Source organism: Mus pahari, chromosome 1 (assembly GCF_900095145.1).
Source record: "Mus pahari chromosome 1, PAHARI_EIJ_v1.1, whole genome shotgun sequence".
Lineage (NCBI taxonomy): Eukaryota > Metazoa > Chordata > Mammalia > Rodentia > Muridae > Mus > Mus pahari.
The window spans coordinates 132261009-132282368 of record NC_034590.1 but is presented as its reverse complement, the minus strand read 5'-3'; the positions used below and the strand labels follow the sequence as shown (position 1 = coordinate 132282368).

Here is a 21360-nt window from a genome sequence, read left to right as displayed (position 1 = left end):
TGTGTGTGTGTGTGTGTGTGTGTGTGTGTGTGTGTGTGTGCATGTGTGGTGAGAGGTAAAGCTTAGGTGTGACCTACCTTTTTTTTTTTTTTTCTTTTTTCTTTTTTTGAGACAGAGTCTCTTGATTGGCTCAGAATTCACCAATTAGACAGAACCAGTGCTCAATAAGCCTCAGGGATCCATCTATCTCTATGTCTCGCTCCACTAATAGGTAACACATGCCTTTATGACAGGTTTTAAAATTTAGCTTCTGGGTATCAAACTCAGGTCATTATGCTCGCATGGAAAGTCGTTTACTGAAAAATCATTTGTTGATTTTTATAAACATGACATATATAATTACCTGAAAGCCATGTGAATAAAAGAGGAGACAGAAGGACAAAGTATGAAAGTACAATGAGGGCTGGAGAAGTGGCTCAGCAGGTAAGAGCACTGGCTGCTTTTCCAGATGGATTCAGCTTCAATTCCCAGCACCCACATGGCAGCCCACAACTGTCTGTAATTCCTTTTCCAGTGGAGCTGACACCCTCACACAGACATGCAGGTAGACAAAACACCAATGCACTTAAAATAAAACTATAAATAAATTATTTTTTCAAAGTACAATGCAAGCAGAATCTTAGTGTGCAAAGTTCAGAGGAAACAGCAGACTTTTTCTTTCTTTCTTTCTTCCTTTCTTCCTTTCTTTTTTTATAGATTTTATAAAGAATGAAGTGAATCACATTGAGTTTCCTGGAATAAAAAATCCCTTCTTTACATCAGGTGGGACATTTCCTTTTCCTATGACACCTGTTGTGTGGTAGTTACTAATCCATTAATCCTTACAGTTCACAGTTCCCTGTCTTTGCTCATTGCTCAACTCTTCTACAACAGTAGGCCTGTTTCTACTCTGTTCATGTGGTTTGAGCCTATTCAAAAATTTAAAAAATAGGCTCTTCTTTAATACTAGTGTTTTTATTAAATGTCATTATAATTCCATCTTTAGCATCAATTATTGAAAATGCTAAAGTAATTCGGAGTCTCACGAGTTTCCTGTTTCTTAGTTTTATTAGTTTCAAAGCCTTGATGGGAAGGCAAGGGAATTGCTGGTGAATTGTAAGAAAAGTACTCATTACAGAATCATTTAAAAAAAAAAAAAAAAAAAAAAAAAACCTCCAAATAAGTTCTATTTCAATTGTCTACAATTTCTTGAGAATAAGTAGATTCTTAGTGATATAACTTCAACATACAAAAATGGTAACGAATTCAGAGAAATAAATTAAATTAAGCCCTCCGAATCACATAGTAATAAATGTTAGGGCTGAAATCAAACCCTCCCCTTCCCTTTTCCTCTTCTTCTTTTTTTAGTTTTGTGGTTATTGTGCTTAATTTTAAAGGAGTTCCAGTAAGTTCCCTAAGATAGGACAGGGAGCTCAACATAGCTGAAACACGACTGCACTGTACCATTCCTGAGAGGAATAAAACCTCAGAAGGAAGAGCGGGGGGAAAATTCATGATTCCTTTTTCTTTCTGTAGCTGAGATGGTTCCGGGAGTAGTTTTGCAAGACTTGTTTCTCCTTGGTTTTGACCAGGGCTGAGCCAGTTCTTCAAACAAAAGACAGCCAGTTACTAACTTCTGGTTGCTAGGTGTGGCTTCAGTTCATATCCTATAAAATCAGGAGTCCAACCCTCCACTTTCAGTCTGAAGCCATCTGAGCTGAGCCTCTCATCAGTCCCCGGGAAGACAAGTAAATACAAAGGTAAGGCTTAGCTTTCATTTTAAGGAGTTCTGCTTGCTGGAGAAACCACAAAGTCGGATAAGAACTTCTTGCTTGGTTTGCCTAGGGCTTCTTAAGGAAGTGCTGCTGACTGCTGAATCCAACTACAGGATTTATGGCTTGTTGCAAATACCATGTCTTAGTTAAATCTTGCTGCAAAATTAGATTGTGTGCTTATCTTTTAGACATTACAAAATCATCAAGTTTTGCCTTTCTTAACTAAGAAATGCACTTCTGAAACTCTGGCAAGTTTACTGTCCTGCTGATGAGTTACTAAAGGAGCAAAGAGAGAGTGTGCTCTGCCAAACTCAGAGTGAGGATTCTCTTTCCTCTTCTTTGGAAAGGCTTTCCAAAGAGCTGTGAGTTTTGTGTGGGCCCAGAGCTGGAGTGGGGAGGTAAGTGGGGTCCCACAGAAACCACAAGTGGAAAACTCTCAAGAACTGTTCCTAAATGGAAGGCTTTCACAGCTAAAAATATTTTTCTTTAATAAAACCAAATGAATCCCAGGCTCTGAGCGGTCTCCATGCCCTTTTTAATTAACGTTTTGATTCAATGTTATGTTTACTCATAATTTAAGATGGTCCGTTTATTACTTGTGTCATTTAAACAGGGAGTGGCCACATTCCCTCCCTATAATCTCTGTGTCATAGACAGGCTTTTCTGGTGCTCATTTGAAAACCTAAGGGGAAAGCAGATTTTTCCAGGGCGAGGTCAGATAAATCATCCCACGGAATGCCGCGGGGCCCTACAGAAACTCTTCTGCCTAGAGACGTCTTAGGGTAGCATAAGATAAGGAGATAAACGTCCTAGGAAAACAAAACAAAGCAAAACAAAAATAAAACTATACAGTATTGAATCAAATTGCAAAAGTGAGAGCAGATGATTCCTAACTACACACTTGGCTTATTACAAACGTGCCTTCAAGGACCTTTTTCTTAGCTCACTTAAAAAATGTTAATGAATTGTCTTATCTTCCAACTTTATGTGTGTCGATTAAAAATGTGCTCCCTCTTGCCACAGTGCCACAGTAGTATGAATCCTGAGAAATCAATGCCCCTAACCTGAGCAGGGACCGGGCTTTGCTTGCTGTAGCTCACTCCTGTTTCAGCAGATGCATATGTGGTAAAATGTTGGTTTCCTGATTCTGAAATGGCTTCTTCCACATTTCAAAAGTTATGTGGTTACCAGAGCCCAGAAACACACCTACACCTCCTAGTTCCCCGATATGAGAGCACTACTCTTAAGACTATAGCAACACTCTTAAGGAACCTGCTAAAGTCAGATGCCTGTTAAATACTTTCTCAATCAAAAACTTCTGCAATGTTAATATCTGAACACAACGTTGGACAGGTTGGACAGGCTCACTTATTTCCCTCTAGACCTATTAAATTGTACCATATTTAAAGTCAGAACAAAAGAAACAAACAAAAACTAATGATCCTTCGTGATGAACCGTGAACAATTCTCAAAGTTGAATATATCTTTTTCCTTTAAACTTGCATACATTTATCAGAATGATCAAGCATCCAACCTATCTAATACCTTTCTCTCTAGGTTAATCCCTCTTTGGACTCAAGGTGATTGGGAGCTACAGTGGGTTTAAATGTTAAAATGTTTGTTTTAACATTCTCATTTTACATATTAGACCCACCTGAAGTATTTTCATGTTGTTTTTTTTGTGAAGTCAAATTTCCAGTTAAAGAAACTCAAAAAAAAAAAAAGGCCTACAGCACCATAATATGATTTTTTTTCTATTTAAAATACTATTATTATGGGTCAAATTTGTTGGTTAAATCTGTGTAGCTGTTTCCCTATGTGCTGTTTGTTTATTTAATAAGATTTATTTATTTATTTAGTAAGAATTCATAATGCTTATGGATATCCAGAATTCCAGGTACTTCATGAGGTATTGCAGATCCCAAGCAAATGGTCCATGTCTTCAGGGAAGACTGCTGGAGGGTTAGATGCCAGCATGAAGACTTAATGCATAATGGCATGAGGCTATTGGATGGGTAGAAACAAGATGCTTTCAAAGGTCCCCCAGTGCAGAGCTGAGTACCAGTGAAGCCATCATGGAGATGTGATGAAGCCTTAACTGAGTCTTCATCAAATAGCAGTGAGTCAGGCAAAAGACAGTGGAGTGGATGAGGTCAAAGCATTCCAGGGAACAGAAACTCCCTGGTCAGAAGCCCAAAACAAAATAACCAGGAGCTACCTTTGACTAAATGGTGTTTTAAAAGTGATGTCATTGTATATTCTAATTACCTTCTCATGTGGCCATTGAAGAGTCTAATTATCTTCTGCATGTGGGTAGTTGTAGAAAGAGCTTACAAAACACTGTACACAAAGCAAAAACACGTGAAAATAAATATACTCAGGCTGCAGTAAAAACTATTAAGTCTCCAATAGATTCATTATTAATGAATCTGAATCCCAAGTGGATTAAACGTAGTACTGATCCTGTTCTAATCTGTGTTTACAGATTAAAAAACAAACAGTATTTTGCAGTCAGAAAGCATATATTTATGACCATTGACACTACTCACAGGATGTATGTCTAAAAAGGAGATCACATGTAGAAATAATGAGGGTGGTGACAAAGTTATTTTGTCTAAAAAGAAGTGGCTAGTGATTACTGCTACTATCATTGTGAAACTGATAGTCCTAGCATATAACCAGGGCATAAGCCACATTGCTGTCATCTCTGGGGACACTATCTTGTGTTAATAAGTAAGTTACACAACAAGATTTTCTTCATTTTATGCTTTGCAATTAACACAGAAATAATGTTGAAACCAGGAAGATTTGGTAAACCAAGAATTCAGCTATTTTCCACACAGATTCTGGAAGTCACATTCCATGACACTCAGAAAGAAGCATGAAGAAGACTATATACATATAAATCCACAAGAAGGCTAATTCTTAGATACTTCCCACTTAATCTACATATAAGGGGAAATTAATAGGCAGTGCTTATTCACACACAAAAAATTTGTCAAGTAAAGAAAAACTGTGAAATAGAATCAGCTTCCATGTGGGTGGGTTACTTTTGAATTAGCTCATTTTAGTCCTGGAGATTAACTTGGATTGAGAACTTATTGCTAACTAATTGAAGTATGTGTTGATATAAAGCAATATTATATTAAGACAAATAAGGCGAAAGAAACAAAATCTTCCATTTAATTAAGTTTGTCTCCATGAAAAATCTTAGTGATAAGCAGGCAGAGAAGTTTAGCTATGAATCCACCTCCCATTCTCCCTGTGCTATCTGAACAGTGCTTTGTATGTAAGCCATTCTGTTAATGAAGGTTAGTATCTTTGGCACTTAGCAGGTTGTGATAAAATACATTTTCTTTAGAGCAACATACATCCTTTTACAGTCCTTAAGCTAGCCAAGAGCTAGAAGCCGACTGTAGAATCCATTTTCTTCTGCTAACATTCATGAAGACTGTTCTGTTCTGTACCCTTTGCTTTTCTGGACCTATCTTCTAGCCTGTGCACATACAGCAGGCTAGAAGGAGGATGCTCAGAAGATGCAGGTTCAAGGCTGTCTTCTGTAAGGATACTCTCATCAAGTACATGGTTCAACCTACTGCTTCTTGTTCTATTGCACAATATAATAAACAGAGTCATTATTTCATTAAACTTGCTCAGTTTTCAGAAAGAAACTTGTACACTATGCAGCTAATTTTAATTGTACTAAAACCATGAAAGCACAGTAATTTCATAAACTCCCTAAGATCAGCACTGAGTTGTCATACTCATTTTTGATTTCAGACGATCCTCCCATTTGAAGAATTTTTTTCCTGACTTAACTGAAAGACAACAAAATTACTGATTTTCTTTTTTTCAAAGCAAATGATCAGGTCATTCATTTTGAAGATTTCATTTTACTAGGGTTTGGGTGTGGTGGTGAAAATAGTAACTCTGGATGCTGAAAATTCTCCAGAAAAGCAATGAAGCTGTAGGTGTGCCAACTTGGCAGTCAAAATGTGAAATACTGTGTGGCAACATCAATTACACCAGATTCGACTGTAGCGGGAAGTACAGTACCATGCACGATTGCATGCCCTGAGTTTACCTTAGGGAATAGCTTTGAAGGCATTGATGTGAGAATGAATACTCTACTTTGGTGATTGCTCTTCACACAAATGGCAGAAGAGTAATTTGAACAAGCTCTATCATCATGGTTAGGTACAGAGTGTTTCTGTTCCGATTATTATTTGCCTCTGGTATTTAATCTTGTTACTTGAAAATGAATCATTCTCCTAGCAGATACAGACAGAAAGACTTTGTCTGGACATGCTAGCAAGGGACAACTTTGTGAGTTTTACTCTTCCTAGGTTTTATGTCTACATATCAAGAACTGAAATCCCAGATATTATCTTTCCACCCTTCCTCAAAGGCATTCATTGTACAACCTCCAGAGGTGTTGGAGATAGATAAGTGTAGATGCTGAATGCCAGCTTCAAAAAAAAATAAAAAATGCACTCTGACAAAAGGGACCAGCGATGGTATTTTGTGTTTGTAGAGAAAACAGACCAATGGTTAGCATACTTGAAGTTTTAAAAGGACTTAGTTCCATTAAATACAAACATTACCAGGCTGCTAGCAGTGCAGGCAACTTGAGACGACGCCCTTTATGATAGTTGCCAAAAAATTATGCATATGGCAGCATCGCCCAAATGCTTCTTGTTAGAACAGAGGCAAAACAATGATAAAATAACCCTTTTCTGTTTGTGTGTACGCATACAAGAATAACACCTAAACTGCTCAAATGGCAAGAAATGTGAAGATAGTTATCTATTCAAATGATGATACACCAAGCCATGAAAAAGAAAGGAAAGAAAGAAGGAAAAACAAAAGGAAGGAAGGAAGGAAAGAAGGAAGGAAGGGAGCTGCTTTTTTTTTTTTTTTTTCTTTGAGAAAGAGTTTTAAGTTGATCCAGTCCTGTAGATGGTTCTGGATTATTTTACTTCATAGGAGGAAGCAAATTTTCTCTGGACATGCCTTTGGCACAGGCCCTGATCGTGTTCACACAGGTGCTTGCATGGCATACAAAGTGGTCTCCCCTTTCTCTTCGCCCTTTACTGTGATTCCCCAAGATGTAAAAAGGATGCCCCTTCCAAACTACAAACAGGACCACACCGCTTTCCATTCACACACATAATGATGCTGCTCTGAGCTGTGGACGTACATGTAAATTCCTTGTTGCAACTTCTATTATCAATTCTTCATCTAGCAAACTACACAGTCTCTCGAATATGAGAAAACTTCCCTCTATTTTTTTCTATGAAGCTTTCAACCAGATTTGTTTAAACTTATTTCAAGAAAGCACCTCTGAAGCAGCCCTTTCCCTTAGCCTTCGTGCTTTCAACCAGAGAGCACAGACCAGCTCTAGATTTGCAGAGTCAAAGGAAGACCTATCACAGCTTTTGCATCCTCTTGGCTTAGCATCTCTGGGTGGTCTGGAAATTTAGACCAGGCATTGTAACCATCAGCTCTTCTCCTCAGACCCTATACTTATGTGAATCTTAGAGGGCAGGACTGGGAAGAACAAGAAAATGGTTAATTTCTGAGTAGAGGCTGTGAGTTTCATTTTCACAGTAAGAACAGTCTTTAAAAAATATACACATTGCACATTTTATGATGCACCAAAGAATAATCACAGCAAATAAGGACAAGTTTGCTTTCTATTGTAGTGTCTCAAGTGCTAAGTGTAGTGTTTGTGGATGTTGATTTTATTACATAAGAGTACCTATCCATTTTCTTTCCAGATACTTCTCTAAAGATGGCAATGGTATCAGAATTCCTCAAGCAGGCCTGTTTTCTTGAAAATCAAGAACAGGAATACGCTGTAAGTAGTCAAAATATTATGAAGTAGTTACGATGTTAAAACAAACACCAACATGAATGAATGAATGAATGAATGGATGGATGGATGGATGGATGGATGGATGAAAACTAATTCATGTCTCTTGCACACATAGCAAGCTGTAAAATCATACAAAGGTGGTCCTGGGTCAGCAGTGAGCCCCTACCCTTCCTTCAATGCATCCTCCGATGTTGCTGCCTTGCACAAAGCTATCATGGTTAAAGGTGAGTGTGTTTTCATAAACGAATCTCCTTCTGAACATCTCATAGAAATTACTTGAACAGTTATTGGGAAATAAACCTGAGTGGTGCAGAGTCTTACACAGGGGACATAAAAAGATTTCATCAGCTGCAGTAGTGCTTACCGATAACATCAGTACTAGAGAGGCCGAGGCAAGAAGGTTGTCATTTCAGGCCTTCATGTGCTGTGGAGTTAGACCACTTCCCAAGAGTAAGATACCCTGCCTTTCAGTACTTAGGAGAGTTTGGTCAGTGATGGAATCTCTGTTACTTTTTCACATGTCCATACCAGCCTGTTTCTAGTAGAAATCAATGCTTAAATGAGCACAGGTGATTTCATTAAGGATTTGAATGTGTATCTGCAGTGCCTAAATCCAGATATCACTGATTGGCTCTTTGTTTCCCATTCAAATGAATGAGGTGTCGTCTTAAACATTCTCCAGTTTGATACGTGCTGTGGCATTTGTTCATTTTCCGGGCTGATGCAATTCTCTTTCCCAGCTTTGCTATGAATGTGCCTTAAGTGCTGCCTTGATAATGAATCACATTCTGTCAGTTGTGCGTGATTGAGAGAATTGATGTTAAAGTCTCAGACCTTGTATTTCCAGGTGTGGATGAAGCAACCATCATTGACATTCTTACAAAGAGGACCAATGCTCAGCGCCAGCAGATCAAGGCTGCGTACTTACAGGAGAATGGAAAGGTAGTGAGAATGATGACCACAGATGCTCAGTTTGCTAATATTCATCCTTCAATGCGCTTCTGAATCACATTTGTTAGTCTTTCCATATTAAACACTGTGAGCCCATTACTCCCAAAACTGGAGTCACAATATTTGTCTCCTTTCTTGAAATAGGACCATTTTGTAGCAAATTTCCTCAGTTCAAACACTGGCCAACTTGCCGTAAGTTTTCAGAGGTGAAGTTGTATGCTGGAGGCAAGTCATCCATTTAAGCAAAATAAGCATCAAAATTACTGTGGAGGAACAAAGAATGTGTCCTTATTGAAGCGCATTTCTTTGTATGTCACCAAAACTAGAATGAGCTGCTTTATGAAGAAATCTAAATATTTTATGCAACATTATGATGGAAGTGATAGTTTCTTTTTAACTGGATGCAATTAAAAAAATGGAAGCTACCTTTTTTTTTTTTTTTTAATTATAGTGTTTACTAAACCAATGAAAAGCGTGTGGCAGCTTTGTGTTTTAAGCTCTGTGATTCCTTTCCTATAAAGAACACTGAGAACCCAATCATGTAGGAAGTTAGTATCAGATGCAGCGCATTTCATCTAAGCTCTCTACATTAAATGATGGAGAGGATATCCTAAATATACATGGATGAAAGGAGCTATAATGGATGACCAACCAAAAGGAGATGTCACTAGGACAAGACTGTCAGGAACTCACTAATCTTTTTTCTTTTTTTCCCCAGCCCTTGGATGAAGTCTTGAGAAAAGCCCTTACAGGCCACCTGGAGGAGGTTGTTTTGGCTATGCTAAAAACTCCAGCTCAGTTTGATGCAGATGAACTCCGCGGTGCCATGAAGGTAAATTATTCTCACTACCTCTCCCCTATCACCAGGTCCCCAGCAGTTTTTAAGATGTTTTATTTGAATGAATGTTTTACTTGTGTGTATATATATATATATATATATATATATATATATATATATATATATATATATATAATCTGTGTGTGCCTGGCACCCACTATGTGGATGAGAGGAATTGAATCTGGGTCCTCTGCATGAACAAGAGCTTTTTAACAGCAGAGCTTTTTCACCAGCCCCCTAAATTACTCTTTTAATGAAAAATAACTTTCCTAAAAAATTGTGCAGGACAAATCTGTGTATTACTGTGGTTAAGCCTTCATTATCTACTACAAGACTGTCAATCAGTCGGAGTTCAGTGACTGAGCAGCTTAATGATTTAATGAATCAGTCAGTAGATACATGAAAAAAAATAAATATTGGAACTAATATTTTCCATGTTTTTAAAATGCATAAATCAAATATATGTATTTTTTAAACTTTCATCCAAAATACTGAACATAAACTTCCTTTGCTTTAGAAAGCTATGTTTTTAAAAATATGGGCAAAATTTGCTAAACAACAAATTACAACAAACTTTGTGTTGACAAAACAAGTTGATTTCTTGAGTGAAAAACTTTAAATGTATTTTTTTTTTCTTTAAATTCAGGGACTTGGAACAGATGAAGATACTCTCATTGAGATTTTGACAACAAGAACTAATGAACAAATCAGAGAGATTAATAGAGTCTACACACAAGGTCAGACCCAGCATCTGAGTGCCTGAGTTGGACAGGAAATCAGATAAAAATACATTTTTGAAAGTTAGCTATGGGCAGTGACTGTGTATGATTTAGTAAGCCTACATTCTCAAATGGTCCCTTCCTGCTTGGTTCAATATTCCTGCAATGCACAGTGAGGTAAACAAGAAAACACATGCCCCCAAACCCCCAGTTAGCACAAACGGTTGTAAAGAGAATTGGATTCAGAACATTTTTGGGCTTAGCTTTCTAAAAATCTTTCTACTGTTCTGAACTACCCAGTGCTTTTTACTTTGAAAAGACTAAATAATTAGAATAAATACTTCTGATTAGAACACTTTCCATTCATCTTTCTAATCCTCTGTTGGGATTTTTTTTTAAAAAAATAGCTTATATATATGCTATATGTAGTATATATAGTATATGCATATATACTGTAGCTGTCTTCAGACACATCAGAAGAGGGGAATCAGATTCCATTACAGATGCAAGCCACCATGTGGTTGCTGGGTATTGAACTCCAGATCTCTAGCAGTGAAGTCATTGCTGTTATCCACTGAGCCAACTTTCCAGCCCCTTTGTTGGGAGTCTTAATTTTACCATTGAGAGCATAAACGATTCAGTTCCTTTTCTCTCTGGTTAGATAGATACTTGGCATGAGACTGGATGGCTCATCGGACCATGGGGTCTTTCGTCAATGATTCATTCCTCCTTGCTGAGGGATTCTGGTTTCTGGTGATTGTCTAGATCCTCTGAGCTGGTGGATTTTTGTTTTGCTTTGTTAAATTAATATGTGGTTTTGTAAAGAATCTTTCTGAGTCTCTTACCAAACAGTCATGGGACAACAGTATTGTACATTTTTCTCAATTTAGCACATGAGTCAAAGTAAGGAAGTTTTCAACCATGTTTTCTGCAGTTTTTACTCCAGTACTAATGCTTGCCTTAGAGCCATTTGTCATTAATAATTCAAGAGATGTAATTATTAATGTGTTTGACAAAATACACTTTACAAAGATAGACATTCACACTTCCCCATGAACCTGAAGACTTAATAGCTTAAGGTGCTGTATCTATTTCATTATAAATTCAGTTCTTTTTTCATTAAAGCAGTACATTTGATAACTAAACAGATGTGTATAGAAATGAGCTTTAAATAACTGCACATATACACAAACAATTACAATCGAACATATAATATACATTTCAAATATCAATAGTAGCCAATGTTCAAGCAAGTACTGCCTTTTTTCTTTTTAAATGCTGGTCTATTCATTCTAGCAAATAACTTGTGACATTTTATGTTTCAAAATGATTTGGTAATGTATGTTTAGCAATTCATTCTTGCTAGAAGCTATTTGTGACTCTGAGTTTTTATACATAGCATTGCTCCTTTTTCTTTTATTGGTCTGTAGGCAAGTGTTTTATAGTCTTAACATTTTAGTTATTCTCACTTTTCCATTCTCATAAAACATATGCAACATGAGTTACATGTAATATGATCAGAGTTACCAGGAATATGTAACATGAGTCATTCAACCTTGTAACTGATAATCTCGGACAAATGTATAAGATATTTGTTATTTGCATCATTATTTTTTGAATAATTTACTACAAAAGTTATTTTTCTTGTCTCCTAGAGCTGAAGAGAGATCTGGCCAAAGACATTACTTCAGATACATCTGGAGACTTTCGGAAAACCTTGCTCGCTCTCGCCCAGGTATAACTTAAATGTTCTGGAAATGTGTTTGCTATTATGCTGAATAAAAACTTAAGAGTCGTGATAATTTTCTAGGAATGAGAAACTTTCTCTCTCTCTTAAAACTAATACTGCTTAATTGATGAACTATACTTGTATGTATTTGAGGGAACAGTGTGATATTTTGGTTATATAGGATGTCAATTAATGGCATAAAATAATGTCTTTGTGTTATAACTTCCTACCATTTTTTTAAGTTGAGACATTTAAAGTTTATCTTCTGGTCTCTTCAAGATATCAACTATGAGACAGATTACATTTCTCTTTCGGTATAGTAATGCCACAGTGTGCTCCTGCTTATTAGAGACTATGTCCTTTCATTGGCGTCCTCCAGACCTGTGTTTCCCACTCTACTATCTATGCTCATCACCAATGAACTGTATGCTTCTGTGGGCTCGGGTGTCTTAGGAAGCAGACCTAAGTGAGCTCATGCTCTGCTCTGTCTGGCTTGTGTTCCTCAGTGCAACATTGCTGGAGAGGATAGACGCTATGTTTCACTCTTTTTCCTCAATGGTTGTTGTTTGATCTTAAGAGAATTAAGCATATCTTGTGGTTACGTCCTACAGAAAATCTTACAATATATTTGTGTATTTTTACAGGGTGACCGTTGTCAGGATTTGAGTGTGAATCAGGATTTGGCTGATACAGATGCCAGGGTAAGCAAGGCTATTCCGACATCCTTACTCTCTATATGTGGAAGCAGATCTCCAGTCCTGGGAGAAGCCAATGGTTCCTTAAAGTTCATTTAATTAGACACAGATTCTTGTAGCCCAGGGATAGGAAATACAGTCGTTTTTGTTTCCAATTGATCTTATTTTTCAGAAAGCCAATGATGACTTAACAATTTGTCTGTCTTTCCCAACAACTGTTGGGCTGAGAGCACTCCAAGTTTTAACTTTATAGTGTGAGAACATAATTACATGTAAGCCCAAGCTCTTGGTGGGTAGTGTAAGTAGCTATCCATTTGAAATGCCCTTCCCCCCATCTCTCAGTTGCTGGGACTAGAAGCAATCATCATTATACTCATCTAGGAAAGGAAACTATTGCTGAGTAAGGGGAAATCTAGAAACATATTGAGCATTTTTGTTTTAATAGAAATTGTGCAAACATATAAAAAATAATGATGCGTAATTGTTCCTAATAACATTTACTCTTACTTATATTTGTGAATATCTTTTAATTTCCAGACTATTGGGGCTCCTTTGTACATGTTTACAGAGACTACATGATTAATATGGCTCAGGATCGTGATATAAATTAATATTTTAGATGTTGTAAAACATAACAAAAACAACAGGGATCATTATTTTCATTTGCAAAGGAGAATATCTGCATTTAAATTATTCCCTAAGACTATATAGCTTTCAAATTTCAGAGTTGAAATTCGAGTACAAACATCATAGCATCAATATGGAATATACTTCAGTAGCAAATAAATGTGTGAATAGAGAGGGGAAATGCAAGATGTAGGCAGCAGCTGAATTTTTGATTTATTGATACTACTTGCCAATAATTTCTTTGCGCAAAAAAGAATAGAAAAAAAAAAGGAATCCATTTTAAGAATTCCTTGAGTTGTCTTATATGCAGAATAATTTTAAAGCAATTAACTAAGCAAAGAGATACCCTGAAAACATAGCCTCAGTTTTTATTGTTTACAAAATGCCTTGCGAGATATTGCTGACTTCACTTTCAAGAAAGGCCAACCTCCGTGCGGCTTACTCTGATCATATCGAGTACAGAGTAATTGCCTATGTGACTTTTGTTAAATGTAACATTTGCATGTGTTTGTCATTCAGTGCATGGTCATGTGGTTACTTATCCATTTCTTGACAGGCTTTGTATGAAGCTGGAGAAAGAAGAAAGGGGACAGATGTGAATGTGTTCACTAAAATTCTGACCAGTAGGAGCTTTCCTCATCTTCGCAGAGGTAATTAGAAATTAGTTTCTCTGGACTGTGTTTAAGAGATGATCACAGGCTGCTTAGGGAGGACAAGTGAGAGGGAGGAAAGAAAGAGGTCTTTCACTATCAAATGGCTTTAGTGATGCTGCTCATTTACTGTTGAATGTCTATTGGTCAGCTTTGGTCTGCCACCATTCACACCACCGAGAGAACATACTTGCTCACTTTGGAGTTAGGAAGATAACTTGTTTTCACTATTTCTATTCTTCCAAAGTTTTGGAGTAGTTATGACACGAGATATAAATAAAAAGAAAAAAATGAGACAAAAATGAATAAGAAGGAAAAAGAAAAATACTCCATGGGTCTAAATAAAGGAAAGAATGTATAGTTGGTCCAGAAACAAGAGAGAGCAAAAGAAAATCTCCAAATTCCCAATGATTCAGATCTAAGACGTAGTCTCTGAATCTTTTGGGAAGGCAGAGTGTAAGAATAGCAATGCAAAGTTCATTATTGAATACCAACACATGAGTTCAGTGTCCCTAAGGGGCCCTGAGTCAGTTACCCTGATTTTGCTGAAGTTTACTAGTAGACAGGATGCTTTGCACACATCTTAACTTCCGTTTTCCCGTTCAGTGTTTCAGAATTACAGAAAGTACAGTCAACATGACATGAACAAAGTTCTGGATCTGGAACTGAAGGGTGACATTGAGAAGTGCCTCACAGCCATCGGTAAGTAGAAGTAGCACAGGCAAAGCTTCAAACTGGAACCTGTACACTTGCACTTCACCGATGCTCTCTGAAAATGATGTAAGGAAAAAGTCCTGAGGAGATGATACATATCTCTGCAGCTATGTTCACACTGAGGCAATATGGAAGACTGATGATGAAATAATAAACCTGAAAGGCCTTGCTTTCTTTTCCTTTCTTTTTTCTTTTCTTTCTTTTTATTTATTTAGGTTTTTTTTTTTTTTTTTTTTTTTTTTTGAGGCAGGGACTCTCTGTGCAAGAGACCTGGCTATTCTTTAACTTACTCGGTAGACCAGGCTGGTAGACTCACACAATCTTCCTGCCTTTGCCTCAAGTGCCTGGATTCAAGGTGTACTCCACCCTGCCTGGCTTAAGCAAGCCTTTTCAATGAAACAGATGCTCTTTTAGATGTGGATACACAAAATACATTTTTGAATCCCTGTTTAAAAGGCAATGCACCAAGCAGGACGCACCTCCTGGGTGGTCACCAAGAGAAACACATTGAATGTCTGGTGTAACCACGTGTATAGTCTTGAGCAAGTCCCGGACAAGCTAATTTAGTAGGTATGGGTTAATTTATAAAAATTTGAATCTTTTACATGTCTCCCAGAGACATGCACTGTTTGTGTGGGTCATAGTTGTGAATTTCTAAGAATCTAAGAAGCCTAACCTTTATACTGCTCTCCCCATACCTCAAGAGAGAAGAGTATGTTCAGGGTAGAGTCTCTATTGAATATTGTCTAGAAAAGAATGTTGAAAACCACCTTGTATAAAATGACTCCATCTTCTAATATACCAAACCTCCTTCATTAGGCAGAGGGCCAGAACTCGTTTTACAAAATTATTTTCTATTTTTTAAAAATATGAATGTTCATTTTGTGATGATTTGTATCTCTTACAGTGAAGTGTGCCACCAGCACTCCAGCTTTCTTTGCTGAGAAGCTGTATGAAGCCATGAAGGTACTGTTCTACTTACAGGCTTTATTTAGAGGAGAAATGTCTGCAGATAAAAGTACCAAGAACTTTTTGCTTGAAAAATCGCATTACGTATATTCCCTTTAAAGAACATGACTGCATTATTCAATTTGAAGAGAAACATGCTTCTGCATTAGAATACACTTGTTGGATTTGGTGCACTTTTAGAAAATGTATTTATAAGGGTAGTTATGGGGTGAGCTAGCAAGAAGGTGATTTATAATTTACTTAAAACTCAAATCACCATGAGAAGAGTGGTACAATCCCCCCTTTATGTGCGATTATAATAACCTACTTCAACCAAGGTTGTGAGCTTTAGAGTCTTTCACTTTCTAGCTTTCTTTTGACTTGATAACTCTGTTGCCTTTCATGCCATAGACTCATAGTGATATTTTAAAGTAACATTCCATGGTTAGAAAAGTAGAAGGTGCTATTGAGAGACTTGAGCCATTTCATCAAGCAAGGAGTTTGCGGTAGAGGAGATTGCACCAGCACTTGTATTTTGTGATGTGAAGACAAGAGTTATGACATGATCTTCCCTTTGTTACCCATGTATATCGAAGCCTTACGAGAAAAGGAGCGTGATGGAAAGAGCTAACAATATGAATAATTGAGGAGCTCTGTAAAATGATATGCATGTTTCTTATTTTTATCAGTTCAGGCAGGCACAATAGATATATTTGGATATTAATTAATTCTCCTTCCACTCTCTTCGCCGACTGTTTTGTGTGTGTGTGTGTGTGTGTGTGTGTGTGTGTGTGATTAGCTTGACAGTCTAAATGGGTATAAAATTATAAAGGACATTATATGGCCTTGTAAGATGGTTGCTTCATTGTTAGAGAAATGGGAGACAGCCGAGGTTTTAAAGTAGATAGGTTAGATTTATGACTTCAGAGAACAAAACATTTTGCTATTGTTCGATAGTTGAGATACAGCAAAGACTCAATGGTAGAAAGCCAATTAAAAATCTGTAGATACCCTTTACACCTTCTGCTAATATAATTCTTGGTTTCTTTTTTCATTCTATCATTACCACTGTTCTCTCTCTCTCTCTCTCTCTCTCTCTCTCTCTCTCTCTCTCTCTCTCTCTGTGTGTGTGTGTGTGTGTGTGTGTGTGTGTGTGTGTGGTGTGAGTGTATGTGTGGTGTGTTAGAACACTGAGGGAGGGAAAGAGGTAGAGAGAAGGAGAAGAGAATAGCATATAGGGGTGATTTAACTTCTCTTAAAAACCCAGTTCCTTCATTGAGAGGTTTCCTATGTGTCATGAAACCATAATATGTCTGCACAGGGAGCCGGAACTCGCCATAAGGCATTGATCAGGATTATGGTCTCCCGTTCGGAAATCGACATGAATGAAATCAAAAAATTTTACCAGAAGAAGTATGGAATTTCTCTTTGCCAAGCCATCCTGGTATGTTGTATTTTCTAACATTGGCACCTCATAAAAGAAAGTTCTTCACGCAACATTTTCCAAGAGTAGAGCTGATGTGATAATCTATAGCTATACACAGCATATATAGGAATAGCTCAGCTTCTTAGTGTGGATGATTCATAAATAAATTAAACTGCACATAATTAATCTAGATTACCAAAGAACTTAGTGCATTTTGAGCCATATAGAAATGTCTAGTCTTTTGTGCATAAATAATTCTGGAATATTTCAGAATTTCTGGCAGTATTGATATGTGTCATGATTTATTTTGCAGTTAAAACTGAAGGATTAAAAGTTTAGTACTAAAATTAATTTTCAGTGTTTTACTTGTACTTTGTATTTTCTGCATTAAATGCTCAAAATTTATGTTCAAGTCATGAATTATGTTGTTAGAAAATAACACATTACAAAAAATTAAGGAGGCTGATCCTACAGAAGGATAATCATTGTAGTCACATTATTTGTATTTGATAATTAAAATAAATGAAGTTCAAATGAGAAAATTATACGCCCATAGCTTTTACTCCTTTTGTTGAGTGATTCAGATATTTTCTTAAGTGTGGTATCAAATTATATAATACTTCAACTAACTATATTATATATTAATACTTAGAAATAACTTGTTCTAATATACAACAATTAGTTCAGAGTAGATTTTGTTCTGATTCTCCTCTGGAGAATATTTAATTTAGATTTTTAAAACATAGCTATATTATACACCTTAATGTATGACTTGCTTTGTAACTGACTCTACAAACACCATGCTACTTCTATAATTAAAATAGCTTGTATTCATCATAATTTTGCAACATGTCAAATATATTCTCTTTTTGTACCAACAGGATGAAACCAAAGGAGACTATGAAAAAATCCTTGTGGCTCTGTGTGGTGGAAACTAGATATCCCAACTACTCTGCAAGATTCTAAGGAGAATATCTCTTAGCTGTTGTTTTCCTTCTATTGCATGGGCTTAAGTAGGAAAGTTGCTTTAGCAGATAAGTCTAATTACCTGCTTTGAATAATATAGCCTATAAATAGATTTCACATCATTCCTCTGTACAATAGAGAAATACTTGTTTTGTTAATTATGTTTATCCCAAATTATATATCCCCATAAGCAGGTCACTTTGGTACCATGCCTGAGAAAGAAGTTTACATAGAATAAAATAAAACAATTTTATAAGACAATTGGTGTGTCATTGTCTCTCCTTTTGTGATTTTCTTTTTTTCTGCATACAATCCAATGGCTTAGTTTAACAAAGAAGAGAAGTCAGTTCTCCCCATTTGGAGATAATTTTGTGATTTTTGTGAAATCACCAAAGTTGTACCAGAAAGCTCCATTAAATAACCAACAATTTCACCAAATCAGCAGGACCCATAATCAATGAACAAAAATGGCCTTTCTGAATATCAACATTAAGCATGCTGAGAAAGATAGAGGTGGGGCTCCGGTTCGCAGACTCTGGGTCTGAGGCAGAGGCTACCAGGGAGGAGAGGAGAGAGAAGAAGATGACATCATGTAGGTGGATCATGAATGCGGCCGGGGCAGGCCAACTGGAGAAGGAGCAGCCTAGGCAGAAAATGACAAGTTATATTTCAGGGTTATTGACAGGGAAGTAGGTAAGACAGCATAGACGGTAGATATCTGCCCAGCTCTAGTGCTTTTAAGGTTTACTATAACTATAAAGATTTTATGTCTTCTATTTGGAGACCAGATAATCTATGGTGGAGTAGATATTTACCACAACGAGGAAGCTAAAAGAGACCTACGTGCAAAATTCTTAATCAGAAGAAAGAATTTGAAGAAGACACTACAAAGAGGAATATCCCCTACAGTCATGGATTGGTAGACTTAATATTGTGAAAAAAATCATCGTATCGAAAGCAATTTACAAAATGATGCAAACCCAATCAAAATCTCCATTTTATTCTTTGTAATAGAAACACACACACACACACACACACACACCAAACAAAACAAAACAAAAAACCCACCATCAACAAAAGACTTCTAAAATACATATGCAAACACATAAGACTCCAGGTAGCCAAAATGCTCCTAAGCAATCAGAAGTAACTTGGAAGAATTACTATACCAGATTTCAAGCTAGTTAGTGAGCCACGGTATTAAAAGCATCCTTGTACTGGCCTAAAAACAAGCACATGGCTCAATGATACTGTTGCATGTAATTTTAAAAACATGCTGCCACCTTTCCCAGGAGCTATGACCCTGGAGCTGCTGCCTGTGCTCTGGCCCTTTCCTGTACCCTTTTGCTCCTTCCAACTTAGCTTCACCTCTATAACCCACCTGGCTTCTCCTTCCTACCCAACTTTGCTCCTGGAGGGGTTGCGTTACCAACCCCACCAGAGACATTTAAATCAATGGATAAACACACACACACACACACACACACACACACACACACACACTGAGCTTTATTACTTTGTAACTTGTCTTCTAGCAAAATTGCTGGGCTCAAGTCTTCGCCCTAAAGTCATCAGCTAGCCTGTATCACCTAGCTTCTGCTGACAGCCTTGACTATCCACTGGTGGCTGAGGGTGCTGACAGCCTTGACTATCCACTGGTGGCTGAGGGTGCTGGTTATAGCTTCCCTTTTGCATGATTGCTTCCTGCTTCTCCTTCCAAAGCCTGGCCAATAAGCCCCTTCTCCTTTCCTCTGTATCCTTTCCCTCCTGGACTCAGAACTTCCACCTGTTCCTTCCACATAGCAATTGCCTTTTGGACTCCATTTTGGACCAAATCAAGAACCAGTTAGGAAACCAGACTTACTATCAGCACCTCCCCCTACATGATACAATACAGAACATCTAATTACTAAGACTACAACATTTAAGAATATTTGAGAAAGGTGCCAAAAATACACTGTAAGAAGTCCAGAGTCCTTAACAAATGGTGCTGGTACACTGCTTATCCAGATGTAAATGAGTGAAATTAGACCTGTATTTTATTACACTGAACAAAAGTGAGCTCCACATGGGTAAAAGAACTTAATGTGAAACCGGACACAAATACCGAGACTGCTAGAGGAGAAAATAGGAAGTGTCTTATAAGGTCTGGGTGCAGAAAGGATGCACTCAGCATTTCATTTGCTAAGGAGTGGAAGGGCCAATCCTTGATTAGTAGGGCCTCATAAATCTAAGAAGCTTCTGTATGCAAATGAAACCATCATGTGAAAAGGAAGATCACAGGGAGGGCGGGGACTTTTGCCAGATGTACATCTGGTAGAGGATTAACATCTAGAATATAGAAAGAATTCAAAAGGTACAGAATATAGAAAGCAAGCTATCCAATTAAAAACAGAATGCAGGCCAGGCAGTGATGGCCCACGCCTTTAATCCCAGCACTTGGGAGGCAGAGGCAAGCAGATTTCTGAGTTCGAGGCCAGCCTGGTCTAGAGAATGAGTTACAGGAAAGCCACAGATACACACAGAAACCCTGTCTTGAAAACAAACAAAGAAACTCCAAAAAACCAAAAACGACAACAACAGCAACAACAAAACTAAACTAAACTAAACCAAACCAAACCAAACCAAATCAAAACAACCCAGAATGCAGCTCTGAATGGAGAGTTAAAAGGAAGAAATAAAATGGCTATTGAATTTTTTAAGATGTTTGATAACATTAACTTCTAGTGGAAAGACACATTAAGAATACTTTGAAAGTATGTGTTGTCTATTCATGACATCTAAACTTTATAAAACTTTCCTCACAGTAGTAGCATATTTTGCTATAATTATGAGCATTTTAACACTGCTATTATATAAAGAATGTAGTTTATCTTCACAAAACAAATAAATATTCTTTTAAAAAAATAAAAACAAATCAAAATAAAAATGACGCTGACATTTACTATGACTTGAATAATAACAGCCAAAGTAATATAGCATAAAAATGACAGCAAATGTTGGTGTGGATGCACATAAAAAGGAACAATAAGTTTGTTATAGGTAAACCTGAAATCGGCCCAACCCTTATGGAAGTCAGTGTGGATAATTCTCAGAAAGCTAAAAGTAGACCCACTATGTAAATCAGGTGTTGTGCTCATTGGCTTATTTTAAAGGACTTGACATCTTACTACAGATACTCGCTCAGCTGTGTTCATTACTGCTCTATTCACTATAGGTAGAAAATGAAACAACCTAAACATCCTTCAACAGTCAGATGGATAATGAAAAGTGTGGGACATAAACCCAATGGCTGTTTGAATGAGGAAGTCCACCACAGGCTCATATGCCTGAACACTTGGCCCCTAGTTGGGACAATTCTTTAGAAAGAGTTACAGGTGTGGCCGTGCTGGAGGAGGTGAGTGTCTAAGGTATACTGCTGCTGTCTAGCATAAGTAACCCATTAGATTCTGTTTGGTATTCCAG

General features: G+C 37.2%; 1 protein-coding gene across 1 annotated transcript; it reads left to right on the top strand.

The window, feature by feature from the left end:
* Positions 1–1644: 1644 nt before the first annotated feature.
* Anxa1 (annexin A1) lies at positions 1645–18156 on the top strand. Its single transcript, XM_021194462.2, has 13 exons — positions 1645–1739; positions 7535–7614; positions 7748–7856; positions 8480–8574; positions 9302–9415; positions 10068–10158; positions 11796–11875; positions 12514–12570; positions 13748–13841; positions 14448–14543; positions 15463–15521; positions 16825–16947; positions 17811–18156. Exons 2-13 carry the CDS (start codon positions 7549–7551, stop codon positions 17865–17867), a joined length of 1041 nt encoding a protein of 346 aa, XP_021050121.1. The 5' UTR covers positions 1645–1739; positions 7535–7548; the 3' UTR covers positions 17868–18156.
* Positions 18157–21360: the final 3204 nt, after the last annotated feature.

Excerpts from the sequence above, each read along its gene's own strand:
- Anxa1 (XM_021194462.2), top strand. The coding sequence starts at position 7,549 with ATGGCAATGGTATCAGAATTCCTCAAGCAGGCCTGTTTTCTTGAAAAT. Across the intron at positions 12,571-13,747 it reads TGGCTGATACAGATGCCAGG|GCTTTGTATGAAGCTGGAGA; the intron begins GTAAGCAAGGCT and ends ATTTCTTGACAG. Across the intron at positions 16,948-17,810 it reads CTCTTTGCCAAGCCATCCTG|GATGAAACCAAAGGAGACTA; the intron begins GTATGTTGTATT and ends TTGTACCAACAG.